The sequence below is a fragment of the Oncorhynchus gorbuscha genome, linkage group LG24, assembly GCF_021184085.1.
Source record: "Oncorhynchus gorbuscha isolate QuinsamMale2020 ecotype Even-year linkage group LG24, OgorEven_v1.0, whole genome shotgun sequence".
Lineage (NCBI taxonomy): Eukaryota > Metazoa > Chordata > Actinopteri > Salmoniformes > Salmonidae > Oncorhynchus > Oncorhynchus gorbuscha.
Window position 1 is genome coordinate 21,726,339 of NC_060196.1, and position 13,862 is coordinate 21,740,200.

The 13,862-nt window shown below is 41.2% G+C and overlaps 1 protein-coding gene across 1 annotated transcript; it reads right to left on the reverse strand.

The window, feature by feature from the left end:
* Nucleotides 1-5,480: 5,480 nt before the first annotated feature.
* Nucleotides 5,481-10,761, reverse strand: LOC124013110 (cellular retinoic acid-binding protein 2-like). The gene is made up of 4 exons (XM_046327276.1): nt 10,457-10,761; nt 6,403-6,581; nt 5,904-6,020; nt 5,481-5,788 (listed from the first exon to the last, which is right to left on the reverse strand). The coding sequence occupies exons 1-4, from the start codon at nt 10,572-10,574 to the stop codon at nt 5,738-5,740; spliced, it is 465 nt and encodes a 154-aa protein (XP_046183232.1). The 5' UTR covers nt 10,575-10,761; the 3' UTR covers nt 5,481-5,737.
* Between the last annotated feature and the right edge of the window lie 3,101 nt (nt 10,762-13,862).

Genomic DNA, 13,862 nt, shown 5'->3' on the forward strand with positions numbered 1-13,862 from the left:
AAAAAAGTGACTCTCCTCTATACCCAAAATAATAATTAAAACTAAGTGGATAGCAGAGAACATGTCTACATGTCTACGTTTACTATCACTTCTTGGACAGACTAGAGCCTTAGATATGCAGGATTTATAAACTGTTCTTCATCTTGTGAGCATTACATGGCAATGCGGTATGACAACGCCGTAATTTTACCAGCACACATGGCTGCGGGCCAGGAGATTGTGAATGCACAGACCACCTGGACCAAAGTATGTGAGCGGAGTTTGGAGCAGAGTGAGGAGCTGAGCTTGGCCAATTTGACTGAAGCATGGAGTGAGATTCCCAAAGGCTGGAGCTTCGGCCTTCTCGCCCGCTCCAATAGGAGCTCAGGGCATGCCCTCCCCAGCATGCATTTGTAGTCTACTTGTGTGCTACTAATAGTTCCATGCTTTAGCTACTGTCATGGAGTTGGCTAAATATTTTCATACAGAAACTGATAAAACACACAGGTGCTAAATCAAGGTGACTTACAAAGATGGGGACCAACAGCAAGAGAGGGAGTGCAGTGATGTCGTGTCCACTGTTATGTGTAAGGTTTGGATGCCACCTGCTGGTATGGTACTAAACTGTTAGGTTATAGACCGGATGGCATTGTTCTACGCGCAGGATATGGCAGTTGTTACACACTGGCTACATAAAAAATCCACAACTAAAGAATCAATGTGAAATCAGAAAATACACTTATTCCAAAAGTATGATGGTGTACTTACTACGTGCACATGCTAAAAGTAAGGAACGAGGTGGGTAGATGACTAAATGTGTCATCGTAGCAAAGTGTTTATAAACAACAAATCAGATCTCTTAAACGTTTCGTTCATTTTTGTTATATTATCTTTAAAATAGGCCATAATTGATTTTGGCCAAATAGGCCTGCCATATTCCCACGTTCAAGGAGCTTTCCGTTTTGATTGGGTTATTTTGCCAGAAAACCTTTAGGCCTACCTATAGAAAAATAAAAAACAACTCTGCATTACTGCCCAGCCTGGCAAGATTGGCCAAATGCATGTTTAGCATCCCCAGTGGCTCTGCAAGTGTGGAGAGGATATTCTCCACTGCTGGCCTGCTCTTCAGGCTATCCCCAGCTAGCACAGTGCATCTGGCCCGATTCCGGGTGAGAGTCGGGGCACTCGGCTGAGATGCAGACTGACATCATGTGGCCCGAGTCAAGGGTCGCCTTCGGAGTTATTACTTATGGCTAGGATGCGGGGATTGAGCTTGCGGCGATTCCGGTGTGAGTTATCTGGCACAAATGTATTACTTGGGGCTCGGGCAGATTCCGGTGAGAGTTATCTGGCCCAAATGTATATATTACTGGGGGCTCAGGCCGATTTCCGGTGATAGTTATCTAACCCAAATGTATTACTTGGGGCTCGGGTGAATTGGGGCTACTCTCTGGCAGATGATTACACGGGCTGCTTTATATAATTAACATTTCATAATACATTTTTACATATTTTCTCATTGTTTCTGTGATCAAAAAATACAATTAACATTTAAATGAAATTCTTTAAGAGTCCTGTGTAGTATTTTAGTATTTTGATACTTTGTGCAAGGCAATTGATAAGCATTAAAAACTTTGTGGATGGAGCCTCCCGAGTGGCGCAGCGGTCTAAGACACTGCATCGTAGTGCAAACTGCGTTGCTACAGATGCTGGTTTGAACCGTGCTTGGCCGCGACCGGGAGACCCATGAGACTAGTCAGGATCCAGGGAAAGATAAACAGCATAGTCTGCTCCAGAGAGCTCAGGAACTCAGACTGAGGCAAAGGTTCACCTTCCAACAGGACAACGAGCCTAAGCACACAGCCAAGACAGCTCACATTGTAAAGGCTTCGGAACAAGTCTCTGAATGTCCTTGAGTGACCCAGCCATATCCAGGACTTGCACCCGATCGAGCATCTCTGGAGATACCTGAAAATAGCTGTGCAGCGATGCTCCCCATCCAGCCTGACAGAGCTTGAAAGGATCTGCAGAGAAGAATGGAAGAAACTCCCCAAAATCAGGTGTACTAAGCTTATCGCATCATACCCAATAATACTCGAGGCTGTAGTCACTGCCCAAGGTGCTTCAACAAAGTACTGAGTAAAGGGTCTGAATACTTATGTAAATGTCTTCTTTTTTTTTTAAAGAAATAAAATGCAAAAAAATAATGTTTTTGCTTTGCCGTTATGGGGTATTTTTGCCCTTATGGGGTATTGTGTGTAGATAGATTGATGAGAGACAAAAACAATTTAATCCATTTTAGAATAAGGCTGTAAAGTAATACAATGTGGAAAATGTCAAGGGGTCTGAATACTTTTCCGAATGCACTGTATCTCACCAGTGAAAGCATCCAAGCGATCAAAAAAGCTGTCTCTGTATGTGTAGCCCATCCTGCTGGTCAAAAAGAGTATGACATTGTTCCCGCCCGTAACATTGAATGCAAGGGAAGCCAGTGAGCATTTGGCCTCCCTTGATAAAACAAATATATAAAATAATAGCCAATCAGCGTTGAGCTAATCTGAGTGAATTCAGCTGTGAATTGTCCTGGCGCACCAAATAAAATTCAAGGGGAGGCAGTTTGGATTTGGCTTCAGACCAATCACATCACATTGTGCCAAACGTCATTGACAGAAAAAACTGAATTGTTGCATCCTATTGTGTCCTTGTCCTCCGGTGGCTAGCTAGCGAGCTAAAATTGTCCCTTTCCTAAATTAGCCATGGATGGAGATAGGGTTTTGGACTTGAAATTTTACTTAATTCTCCGCACTGGCCAATGATTATAACGATGATTTTGATCCAACCATAAAGTCATACATTGTGCCCCTGGCCTTAGAGGATGGAAATTCAACATTAGGCTAATGTTAAATAGCTGGCCTGTTAACTAATTGACTAGTGAGCTATCATTTTAGCCAGGTATCCGAAGACAACAAAAACTAAAAGCGTGTATTAGAGAATCCGAGACCATTTAGACAACATGAAAGAGGATGGCATTGGCATTTTGTGGGGTGAGTCAACATGTTTTTCCACTTGCACACACACACACACACACACACACACACACACACACACACACACACACACACACACACACACACACACACACACACACACACACACACACACACACACACACACACACACAGACAGACAGACAGACAGACAGACAGACAGACAGACAGACAGACAGACAGACAGACAGACAGACAGACAGACAGACAGACAGACAGACAGACAGACAGACAGACAGACAGACAGACAGACAGACAGACAGACAGACAGACAGACAGACAGACAGACAGACAGACAGACAGACAGACAGACAGACAGACAGACAGACAGACAGACAGACAGACAGACAGACAGACAGACAGACAGACAGACAGACAGACATAAAGCATCACCATGGCAGCTACATCATGTTTAGCTTATGCTGATTGAACTGAATAGTTTTTGGAATATTTTAGTTGTCACAGTATTAGACTAAGGCATAGGTGATTAGATAATGTTGAAATGGCGCTGGAATAGTGGAGGCACTGCCAGTTTTTTCTTTGCGACTTTCGTTAACTCTCCGTGGTTCTAAATCAATAGTAGTTTTGTAGTTCGAAAATGTCTGAAACATTAACTTGCTTTATCATACTGTAGGTCATGTAACTGTTTGTTGCATGCAATATGTTTTGTGGACTTCACCGGACTGATGTTGCTCTCCTGTTTTGTGATGAAACAAAGGTGTGGCTGAATTTATTCTGCCACTGTGTCTTCTTATGGACTTGGCCTTAGGCCTATATATCACGGTGTCAAGGCATATGAACTAACAGGTTATAAAGCAAACAACACATAGGTTGTAATATGGCTTTTTTTCCCTGGCTTGGCTTCCCCAGGGATTCTACCCACTACTGCCCTATTCCCTATTTAGTGCACTACTTTTGACCAGGGCCCACAAGGCTTCCCACTGGGCACACTGGTGGAATCAAAGTTGTTTCAATGTCATTTCAATGAAATGATGTTGGACCAAAATGGAATAGACGTTGAATTTACGTCTGTGCCCAGTGGGTTTACTTAAAAGTAATGCATTATGTAGGGAATAGGGTGCTATTTTGGACACAGATTTACAGCGTTAGATCTGTAATTGCTTGTTTGAGTCTGCTCCCATGTTAATATCCAGTACCTCTGTGTTTGTCCATCGTGATTCATTTCTAATAGTCTGTATGAGTGGTCCAGATGGCTTGTCTAGAGTTGGGACCTATCCCAAATGGCACCCTACTCCCTATATGGTGCACTACTATTGACCAGAGCCTATGGAGTTAGTCAAAAGTAGTGCGCTACTAGGGAATAGAGTGCTATTTGGGATGCAGCCTTGGAGTCGGGTGCCTCCAGCCTGGTCTTAAAACCACTGCATTCCATGGCGAATCAAGAGATTTGTGGCCCCATGACATCATAGCCTATGGAATGAGCTGACACAATCGTTGTTTGGAAAGTGACCTCGGTAACGGGGAGAGATTGAGTGAACTGGGCAATATCTGGTTCCAAAATGGCATTCTATTCCCTACATAGTGCACTACTTTTGGGACCCTTAGCACACCGTCTGCTAATCTGGACAGCAAATCACTTCCTATTGATCGAGTAAGTGCTCTCTCTCCTCGGGAAGTGCATGAGAGACCTGCACTGTATTTCACAGCAAGCTGGATTCTGGAATCTGTTCAAACCATTCCTCAATCCATTATTTTCTAACAGCATCCGTCCTCCCAAGTATGAGTGCTAATTTAGGTGTGACTGTATTTTGTTTTGGCTGTCCAGTTCAGAGGTGTGTGGGAGAGCAAAGTGTCCTCACACAAATCAGAGGCAGTAATTTTACCCTTTGTAAATGGGTGCGGGCCGAGTCCAGGGAAGAGGGGGTGGGGAACCTTTTATTGAGCTCATACTGTAATTAGGTACAGCTGGGAAGGAAAGCTGAGGAAATAGTACCGTTCTCAATATGAAATGGTTTTCTTATAGTCCCTCACTCACTCTTTCCCTACCACTCCCAGTTTTTCCCCTTGTTCTTGCCAAATGTCTTTCAGACACAGTGGTGTTCATAAAATATGGGTTCTCTTTGGGAGTTTTCAAATTCTAAATGGACAAATGGTGAGGGATGAGGAAAGAGAGCACATAGAGGACAAGGAGGATTGAGAGGAAAGGGTGTGGAGGAGAGAAGGAGAGGTGGCAAGTTGCCGAGAGGGACGAAAAACAAGGGAGGGATGCATACAAAGATCATAGGCAGGGGGAAAGGAGAAGTAGGAAGGAGGTGGTACGGAGAGAGAAAGCCAGAACAGCGGTGAGGGACAAAGTCTTGATTTAAATTCGTTTCACAAAGCTAATAAAATCAGGTTTTGGAAATACATGGTCAATTTTAACAACACAGTTTGAGGATGGTTTACAGTTGCTTCGGTAAGACATTTTGAAGAAAAATACAGATAGGGTTTTCATGCGGTATACTGAGAATAAATACTGCTTTAGTTGTGGAGGAACAATGATAACATCACAAAGCCATTACATGCTATTACGAGAACATTATACATGAAAATAAACTGGCACAAGACTTTTCACAACAATCAAACTCTGTCTGACAAAACACATACAACTGACGTCTTGTTAACCACTATCTGAATAACTGGAAGGTTAAATTAACAAAAGGAGCAGGTAGAAATAAGAAAAATGGAAATGTTTGACAGTCTTAAGTCTTTCATTCTCGTTGATATACTCTGGTGCACACAACATCCCCAGCGCTCATTGTCTGAAAGAAAATGACAACAAAATGAATACAAAACTTAGATATATCAAACACATACTTTCCCCCCAAACACAGTTAAAGGATCACTGTTTGTAGGCAATAAAAATGTATGCTTTACCAAAATGAGTTCACCATCATTGGTCACTTCACGGGTCCAGGCAGTCTTAGGGCCCTCCCCTTTCTGCAAGGTCTGCTCACAGCTGATCTTACTATCTGTCTCCCAGCGAGGGGTACTCTGGAGGACATAAGAAGAAGGCCATGCAAGGATTTAATAAGTGACACTGCATGTTGTAGGGAAGTGGTTAGATAAACACAGTAGATCGTTGTGTGACCCTGAGGCTTCTCATTTGGTACTAAGTACTGTTGCGGCATGTTACTGCTTCTTCAAGTCTGTTAAGCGTTATGTTTGCTGCCCTCCACAAACCATAAAGAAAATGAGAATACTAAACCATCACATAGAACAATTATCAAGTCACACACTGATTTTTTCCCCCACATGCTTATACAGACCCATGATTCCATACACTGAGTCCTGGCAAAATATGCACGTACAGTAATAACCAAAATATTTCATGCAACACATGTAGAGATGAAGAATGTGGAAATGGGAGTGTTACGGTGCAAGAGCGTCCGTCCACTGTGTCCTCATTGAAGGGCTGTCCCACGGTGAAGGAGACATGGGTGGTGCGTACGCTGGTGGAGGTCTGGATGGAGAGGCTCTCTCCCTGCTGGGTGATCTCTACTGCAGGTCTGGAGGCTGCAGCCACGGCTATCTTCCTGACAAACACGTTCACACCTGGTCATAGGGATCAATAAGGTATCATGTAGATTGAGAATGGAGACCTTGGCTGTGTCCTAAATGGCACCGTATTCACTCCATAGTGCACTAGTTTTGAACAGGGCCCTATGGGGCTTTTGAAAAGTAGTGCATTATATAGGGAATACGGCTCCATTTGGGATGCATCCATTGTGATGAAAAGCCATATCACAGCCATCATTCATAACCATTGATTTATGGTTAGTGGGAATGACATCAGCGGAGAGGGAGGGTTTGATCTCAGACAGAGCTCTCATTCATTCAACTTCAAGGGAGGATTAGCGTAGACCTGACATACAAATAACAGTATGTTACATCAGACTGACTTTCATTCCTCTCGCCTATTCAAAGTAAAATTCTTATCCTTAAATAAAAATCAGACAAACCTTCTCATTGGAGCAAAATGTATCTTTGAAGGGAAATATTGCTGTTGCCCACAGAGAAACCCCTGGAGCGAGTTAGTTGAGGAGTCCCAGGGTACTGAGGGAATGTTAGTCTCACTACCGGCTGACTGAGGGGGCCCATTTCAGGGTTTAGTTCCGTTTATACTGGCTTTAATTACAATCTCATGAGGTTTTGGTTTGAAATGAGGGAAAATATAACATTCCACCACAGGCTATTTGTCTTTACATTTTAATAGATGGCACTGACTGGCCCTCCTCTGGCCTTTCTCTCTGTGTGTGTGCGCGTGTGTGTGTGTGTTTAGGTGACTGAATGTGTAGGTGGATGGGTGCCTCAAAAAGGGTAACAAAGGACTTTTAAAGAGCGTCTGCTAAATGACTTAAATGTAAATGTAAATGTTAAAACAATAAATCAAGCAAGAAAATTATTGGAAATAATAATGAATGAATTCCCCATTAAAACCAAACATGTGCACAGAGAAGTAGAAACACTTGAGTGGTGTCTGTGGCCACAGACCAAGCTGGTTTAACATTTCAACCCATAGCCCAGAGTGGGATGCTTCTCAGGACGCTTTGGTCTTTTCGTGCCTTTGCTCCTTTTTGCAAAATTTCTGACACATTTTTTGACATATCTTTGACAAAGGCTAGGGCTCCATAGATTGAAAAAAGGTCAAATGCATTAATAAGTGTAAAGGTGATTTGCAGAATGTATGATGATCTGAGTTTACATCAAAGAGTCGATATATTTACAGACATGTCTACTACAAACATATTTCTCAATCGGTTGCATTAATACATTCCAATGTTAGTTGTGATAACCAAAATGCTATGTCCAGGTTCAAATAGTATGAAAATATATAGCCGCGGGAAGTATTTTGGGGGTGGGGATGCAGAATTTGTATTTTGCCCGCGCTGATTCAAACTAAATGCATTTCAGTGTTCACCAGCATTTGTAACTTGAGTCTGATAATTATCTGTACAAAACAGTTGATAGTACTTGTGGAATATAAAAATAATTGCTTGATATCAGTGGCGGTCAGTGCCGTTTCAGACGAGGGAGGTACATTTTTTTTGTTATGAACATGGCCATATTTCTATTACAGCATATTGGATGACTGTCCTTCATATTCTACTCACCCTGTTAAATGTAGCAGCGATAGGTTTAGGCTACAACATGAAACTCAAATTTTCCCGATACCCATCATGAGGTTGCTACAACCTAGCCTATGAATGAAAGTTTACAACGTAGTTGCACACAGGTCGAGAGACAAATTTGATGTGACAGACAGTGACATTCAATACCGCCTTGCACATTCTTGCCTGCATCTAGCTGATAGTGGATGTAATCATTACTCCAACAGTTGCAAACAAGAGTTTCTATCGGACAAATTCGGGTATGTTTTTCCCTGTTTTGTTCTGTTTAGTTCTGTTTAAGAAACGTTTTTCAACAGAATCAACGGGCCTGTGGCAATAAATTAGTAAAACCAAAGGCTTACCTTGACTTGGAAGAGTTCCGGGGTTGTGTTGGATAGACATAGCCAGCTAGTGTTTCAGTAGGCTAAACTAGCTAGCTGCATTTGCATTTGCTTTTCAATATATATATATATATATATCTTTCTGGCTTCTCCTTCATTTTGGAAGAAACTAATTTGTTCAAAAGTCTTCAACTATTTGCTTTCTCTCTCTTTGAGTCAACTACTCACCACATTTACTGCACTGCAGTGCTAGCTAACGGTAGTTTATGCTTTCAGTACTAGATTAATTCTCTGATCTTTTGATTGGGTAGACAACATGTCAGTTCATGCTGCAAGAGCTCTGATAGGTTGGAGGACGTCCTCCGAAAGTTGCCACAATTACGGTGTAAGTCTATGGAGGACAGAAGGTAGTTGTCCTCCGGCTACACCATGGTGCTACCCTACAGGGTGCTGTTGAGGAGTGCTGTGCTGTAGGAGTGCTGTAGACCTTCTTTGCAACATAGTGTGTTTTAATCAATTATTTGGTGCCGTGATTATATTTAGGACAGTTGTAAATGTTTTATTTTTATGAAATTCACTGAGGAGGATGGTCTTCCTCTTCCTTCACCTTCCTTCTCCGAGGAGCCGCCACTGCTTGATATACATTACCGTTCAAAAGTTTGGAGTCACGTAGAAATGTCCTTGTTTTTGAAAGAAAAGCTATTTTCTCTGGGATGTGGAAAATGAAGACTTCAGACTAGGTGAATATCTGATGCTCCAGATACTCCCCTAGTCTAATGAAGGCCAGTTTTATTGCTTCTTTAATCAGGACAACAGTTTTCAGCTATGCTAATATAATTGAAAAATGGTTTCCTAATGATCAATTAGCCTTTTAAATTATAAACTTGGAATAGCTAACACAACGTGTCATTGGAACACAGGTGTGATGGTTGCTGATAATGGGCCTTTGTGCGCCCATGTAGATATTCCATACAAAATCTGCCGTTTCCAGCTACAATAGTCATTTACAACATTAACAATGTCTACACTGTATTTCTGATCAATTTGATGTTATTTTAATGGATGAAAAACATGCTTTTCTCTCAAAAACAAGGGCATTTCTAAGTGACCCCAAACTTTTGAACGGCAGTGTATGTTTTCAATTTTCTTGAAATACGTTGCAAATGAGACTGATTTCTATGTGAAAACTGAAATGGTGGATTCATTCATTTTCAGTAGACACTCTTATCCAGAGCAATTTACAGTAGTGAGTGCATACATTTTCATACTTTTTCATACTGGTCCCCCATTGGACCCACAATCCTAGCATTGCAAGCACCATGCTCTACCAACTCAGCCACATCATCACAAACCACTTCATGTCTCAATGTACTCAGTTACTGTTTTGTGCAGTGTTTTTCCTCATTGTGATGGAAAGTATACAGGTACAAGGCTAGATGACCTTTGTACAATACAGTAATGTACAGTACAATTCCATTAAGTGATTTCTAAGGATGGTAAATTAATACTGCACAAAAAGTGGTTGTTTTCCATGTTATTTGGTCAAGAAAAATATTTAATCTGATGTGGATATTTTGTGTCTTTGCCCATTACTTTGCATCTTTTGATGTAAATGTTTGAGGACATGGTTTTGTTCTTTCTGGATTCCATTAAATGATAATCGCAGAGAAAGGGACAGGGAAACAACTCTGACAATTCCAGCTATTGAATCCTGCAAGATACTGTCCTTAATTATACAACTACCTTTTTTTGCCAAAGCCAGATGCTGAATGTTTTTTTTTTTTATATATTTTTTTATTATATATTTTTTATATATATATTTTTTTATATCAGTCTGCTAATACTACTGTGATTTTTATTTTATTTTTAACAACACATTTCATTTTTATTTATATTTTTAGGCCTAATTCCGATTTTTCAGGGGGTTCTGCAGCACTCTCAGCACCCCTACTTCCCGTGGCTGCGTGAAAATACTCACCCAGCGCTTTCAGGAGTTCTTCAAAGTTTTCAGAAGTCTTCATTTTCCACAACCCAGAGAAGTTTGCAACTTTACGGTCCATTTCCGGTGTAAATAGTTTGTTATAGTAGTCGATCATTACAGAAAAAAGATAGTCAACATGATTATTTTGTTCTCTACAGACCCATAAAATAAACTGTTTGCAGCTCTTCTGATTTTTCTGTGTTTTGTCTCTCAGATTGGGCACTGTTGCTTGGTGCTCTCTGTTTGCTCCCTCTGCCTCCTCTCTCTCTCTCTCTCTCTCATTCAGAGTTTGATTCAATCTGGTCGGCACACTCCCTTTTTTGGCTCATGTCTTGTTTGGCGTAAGCGACGCCAAACAAGCAAGAATAGCAAGAATCCCACCATGGAACCAAAGACCATGGAACCAATGAGCACGCTCCACCCAGGTGCCTGTTCCTTCTTCTCAAGCATTGGTGGAAGAATCTAGAATTTTGACTGTATATTAACGTAATATAGCCTACTGACATATGTAGACGCTAGATCTATTACTATTACATTTTATAATATTGCTTTTTGTAAGCTAGGTTACATACATTTTTAGTAGGTGTAACCTTTTATATTGTGCAAGTTCAATAGCGTGGGCTTTTAGTGCCAAACAAACTGCAAGAAGATGCCTTATTAAGAAAGTATGCTTGCACTTTGAAGTTGAATGGCGCCAGCGGGGTAAATCTGGTTGTGGACCTCAAATCAAGAATTTGGGCAATGTAAATAGATAAGAAAGGAATATAGTAGCTCCTATTGAAAAGGACAAGTTTGTTAAAGAGGATCCCTGTAAAGGGGTGCGTAACTGGTGGCAGGGAGGTCAGATGCAGGAGAGCAGAACTAGGCAGTAGCTGGAGCAGTTTAATCCAAAACCCAACGGCATAAAAATACAACAGAATATGGGTACAAAAACCCGACGCGGACCAGTAAACATAGCGTACAAGCACTTACAACAAACAATTCCACACAAAGACATGGGGGGAACAGAGGGTTAAATACACAACAATTAATGAGGGAATTGGAAACCAGGTGTGTAGGAAAACAAGACAAACAAATGGAAAATGAAAAGTGGACCGACAATGCCTAGAAGACCGGTGACGCCGACCGCCACCCAAACAAGGAGAGGAAACAATTTCGGTGGAAGTCGTGACAATCCCATCCTAAAGAAGATTAAGATTTTGGAATGTGAAATCAGATGGATTGGGTTGGGTTAGCTTCTGTAGAAAGAGGAGAGAAGTGTAGAGGGCAATGAGATGACACCAAGATAAGACATCTGGAGTTGGGTGATGTCAATCAATGACCCATGGTAATCATCCATATGAGGATATTTCCTATCATGTACTGGCTCTTATCAATGAGCACATTATAATTTTTTTATATTGACAATAGATCAATAAATCAATCAAAAAATTATATTCTCAAACATGTTTATGCAATATAGAGCCAATGCGGTACAAGTCCTTCACTCCCTTTTACTGATTTAAATATAAATAATAATAAAAACATTTTTTATAACTATTTGTAAACATTACACTCATAAAAAATCCAAAAGAATAAAGACATTTCAAATGTCATTTTATGTCTATATACAGTGTTGTAATGATGTGTGCAAATAGTTAAAGTACAAAAGGGAAAATAAATAAAGATAAATATAGGTTGTATATACAATGGTGTTTTCTTCTCTCTCACCCCATCCCTATCCAAATGTCCAGAGGTAATTATGAGACGCCCATTTCTCTCTCTAAATGTCAAGAGATAATTACCAACCAATTCTGTTCCACTGGTTCCTTCTCCACAGCCTCTTTACAACCCCTCTCCTCTTCTCTTCCTCCCTCCTGCCAAGAACATTTCAACAAGTCTGCATCAAAACTGCTACCCCTGGAAACCTAACACTGTATATTCAACCAACCAAAACAATTAAACCCAAAACATGTGGCTATGTTGTTTGCAGAATATTCTAGTGGTAAATATTCTAGTAAACATCCCCATGCCCATGTAATTTACTTCCGATTTCCCATTAGAGCAGCTCAATAACATATTATTAGAATTCAAATGAGATGTAAGCACCCCCCCCCCCTTTTATCTCTACCTGAAGAATACTGTTGAGCCTGAAATCACATAGTGCACTACTTTTAACCACCGCCCTTTGGACACAGTCTATGAAGCTAAGAGGCCCAGCTGAGAAATTAGAGAAAGGAGAAGGTCCTCTGGTAAAAGGGAAATGTGAGAACGTCTAGTCATTGTTGTTATGATGACTGGTGTCATTTCAAACTCTTGATTGTTCATGTTTCCCCTGAATGTTGTCTCATTTTACAGGAAATAATCACTGAGGAGCAATTGAGGGAAACAGGCATTCCCAATGTATGATTGTGTGTTTGTGTCCTCATAGGGAATATTCCATTTAATTTCAGATGACGTGATGATTGACATTCAATTCAAGAGTAAATAAATAAAAGGCAATAAAAAAAAGTTTTTTTCATAAATTCTAAGGATTTTCATTCGTTCATTAATTTGATTTGAATTCAGATGGCCTTAACTGATGGAATTAAAACGGAGCTGAGTGTAATGAATATTGTTACATTAATGCACTCCATATTGCCATTTTGAGTTGTGTTGGAAACACAGGTAAGAAATGTAATGGAATAAAAACAACATGATCTAGTACCATCACATTGATATGACTTTTATAAAAACAGAGCTACCTATTTGTAGTAATTGAATATTTGTTGACATGATTATGAAATATGAATCTTGTTCTGTCCAATAAAATAAAGAACATGTAGGTTGAGTGCATGATAAATGGAAAACTTCACCACAGGATAGGATGTCGATGTAGCGCCATCTAGTGTCGAATGCGAATCCCACTTTGCCCTTTGAGACCGGGAGAAGCGGCCGAGGCCAGGGAAGGGTCCCCACTGTTGTCCCTCAGCAAGAAGCGATGGGGCAAGAGAGGGACCTCACCGTCGTTCAGGTGCAGGTGGGTGGCGACGTCCGTCTGCTTTTTGCCCAGGGCCTGGGGAGGTGGCATGACCCGTCTCAGGGTCGCCCAGTCCCTACGAACCTTATCTGTCTAATCCAGAATGTCATCAATCCCTAGGCCAAACGTCAGCCCTGGGGTTATGGAGTAGTGGCAAATGTGCTCTGGAGAGGAGCTGGCAGATGGGATTGGGCCAGCCAGAGAGGAAACCACCTGCGCCATGGCCCGTCCGTTGGTGCGGGCCACATCCCTCTGGAGCAGGGAAAGCAGGCGAGACAATTCCATCGCTTCCTGAAGGAGAAGAAAAAGGAAAAGAAAGAGGACAACAAAGTGAAACAGTCAGCACTTCTATTGCAACTTCGTATTTCGTCGTCCTAACGTAGTCTACACTGCTATCTGCCCAGC

Bases quoted from the DNA above. Each gene is read 5' to 3' on its own strand.
- LOC124013110 (XM_046327276.1), bottom strand. From the start codon at position 10,574: ATGATCGACTACTATAACAAACTATTTACACCGGAAATGGACCGTAAA. The intron at 6,582-10,456 runs GTGAGTATTTTC...CCCTATGACCAG, and splicing joins AGAACTCCTGAAAGCGCTGG to GTGTGAACGTGTTTGTCAGG. The intron at 5,789-5,903 runs GTAAAGCATACA...ATTTTCTTTCAG, and splicing joins ATGATGGTGAACTCATTTTG to ACAATGAGCGCTGGGGATGT.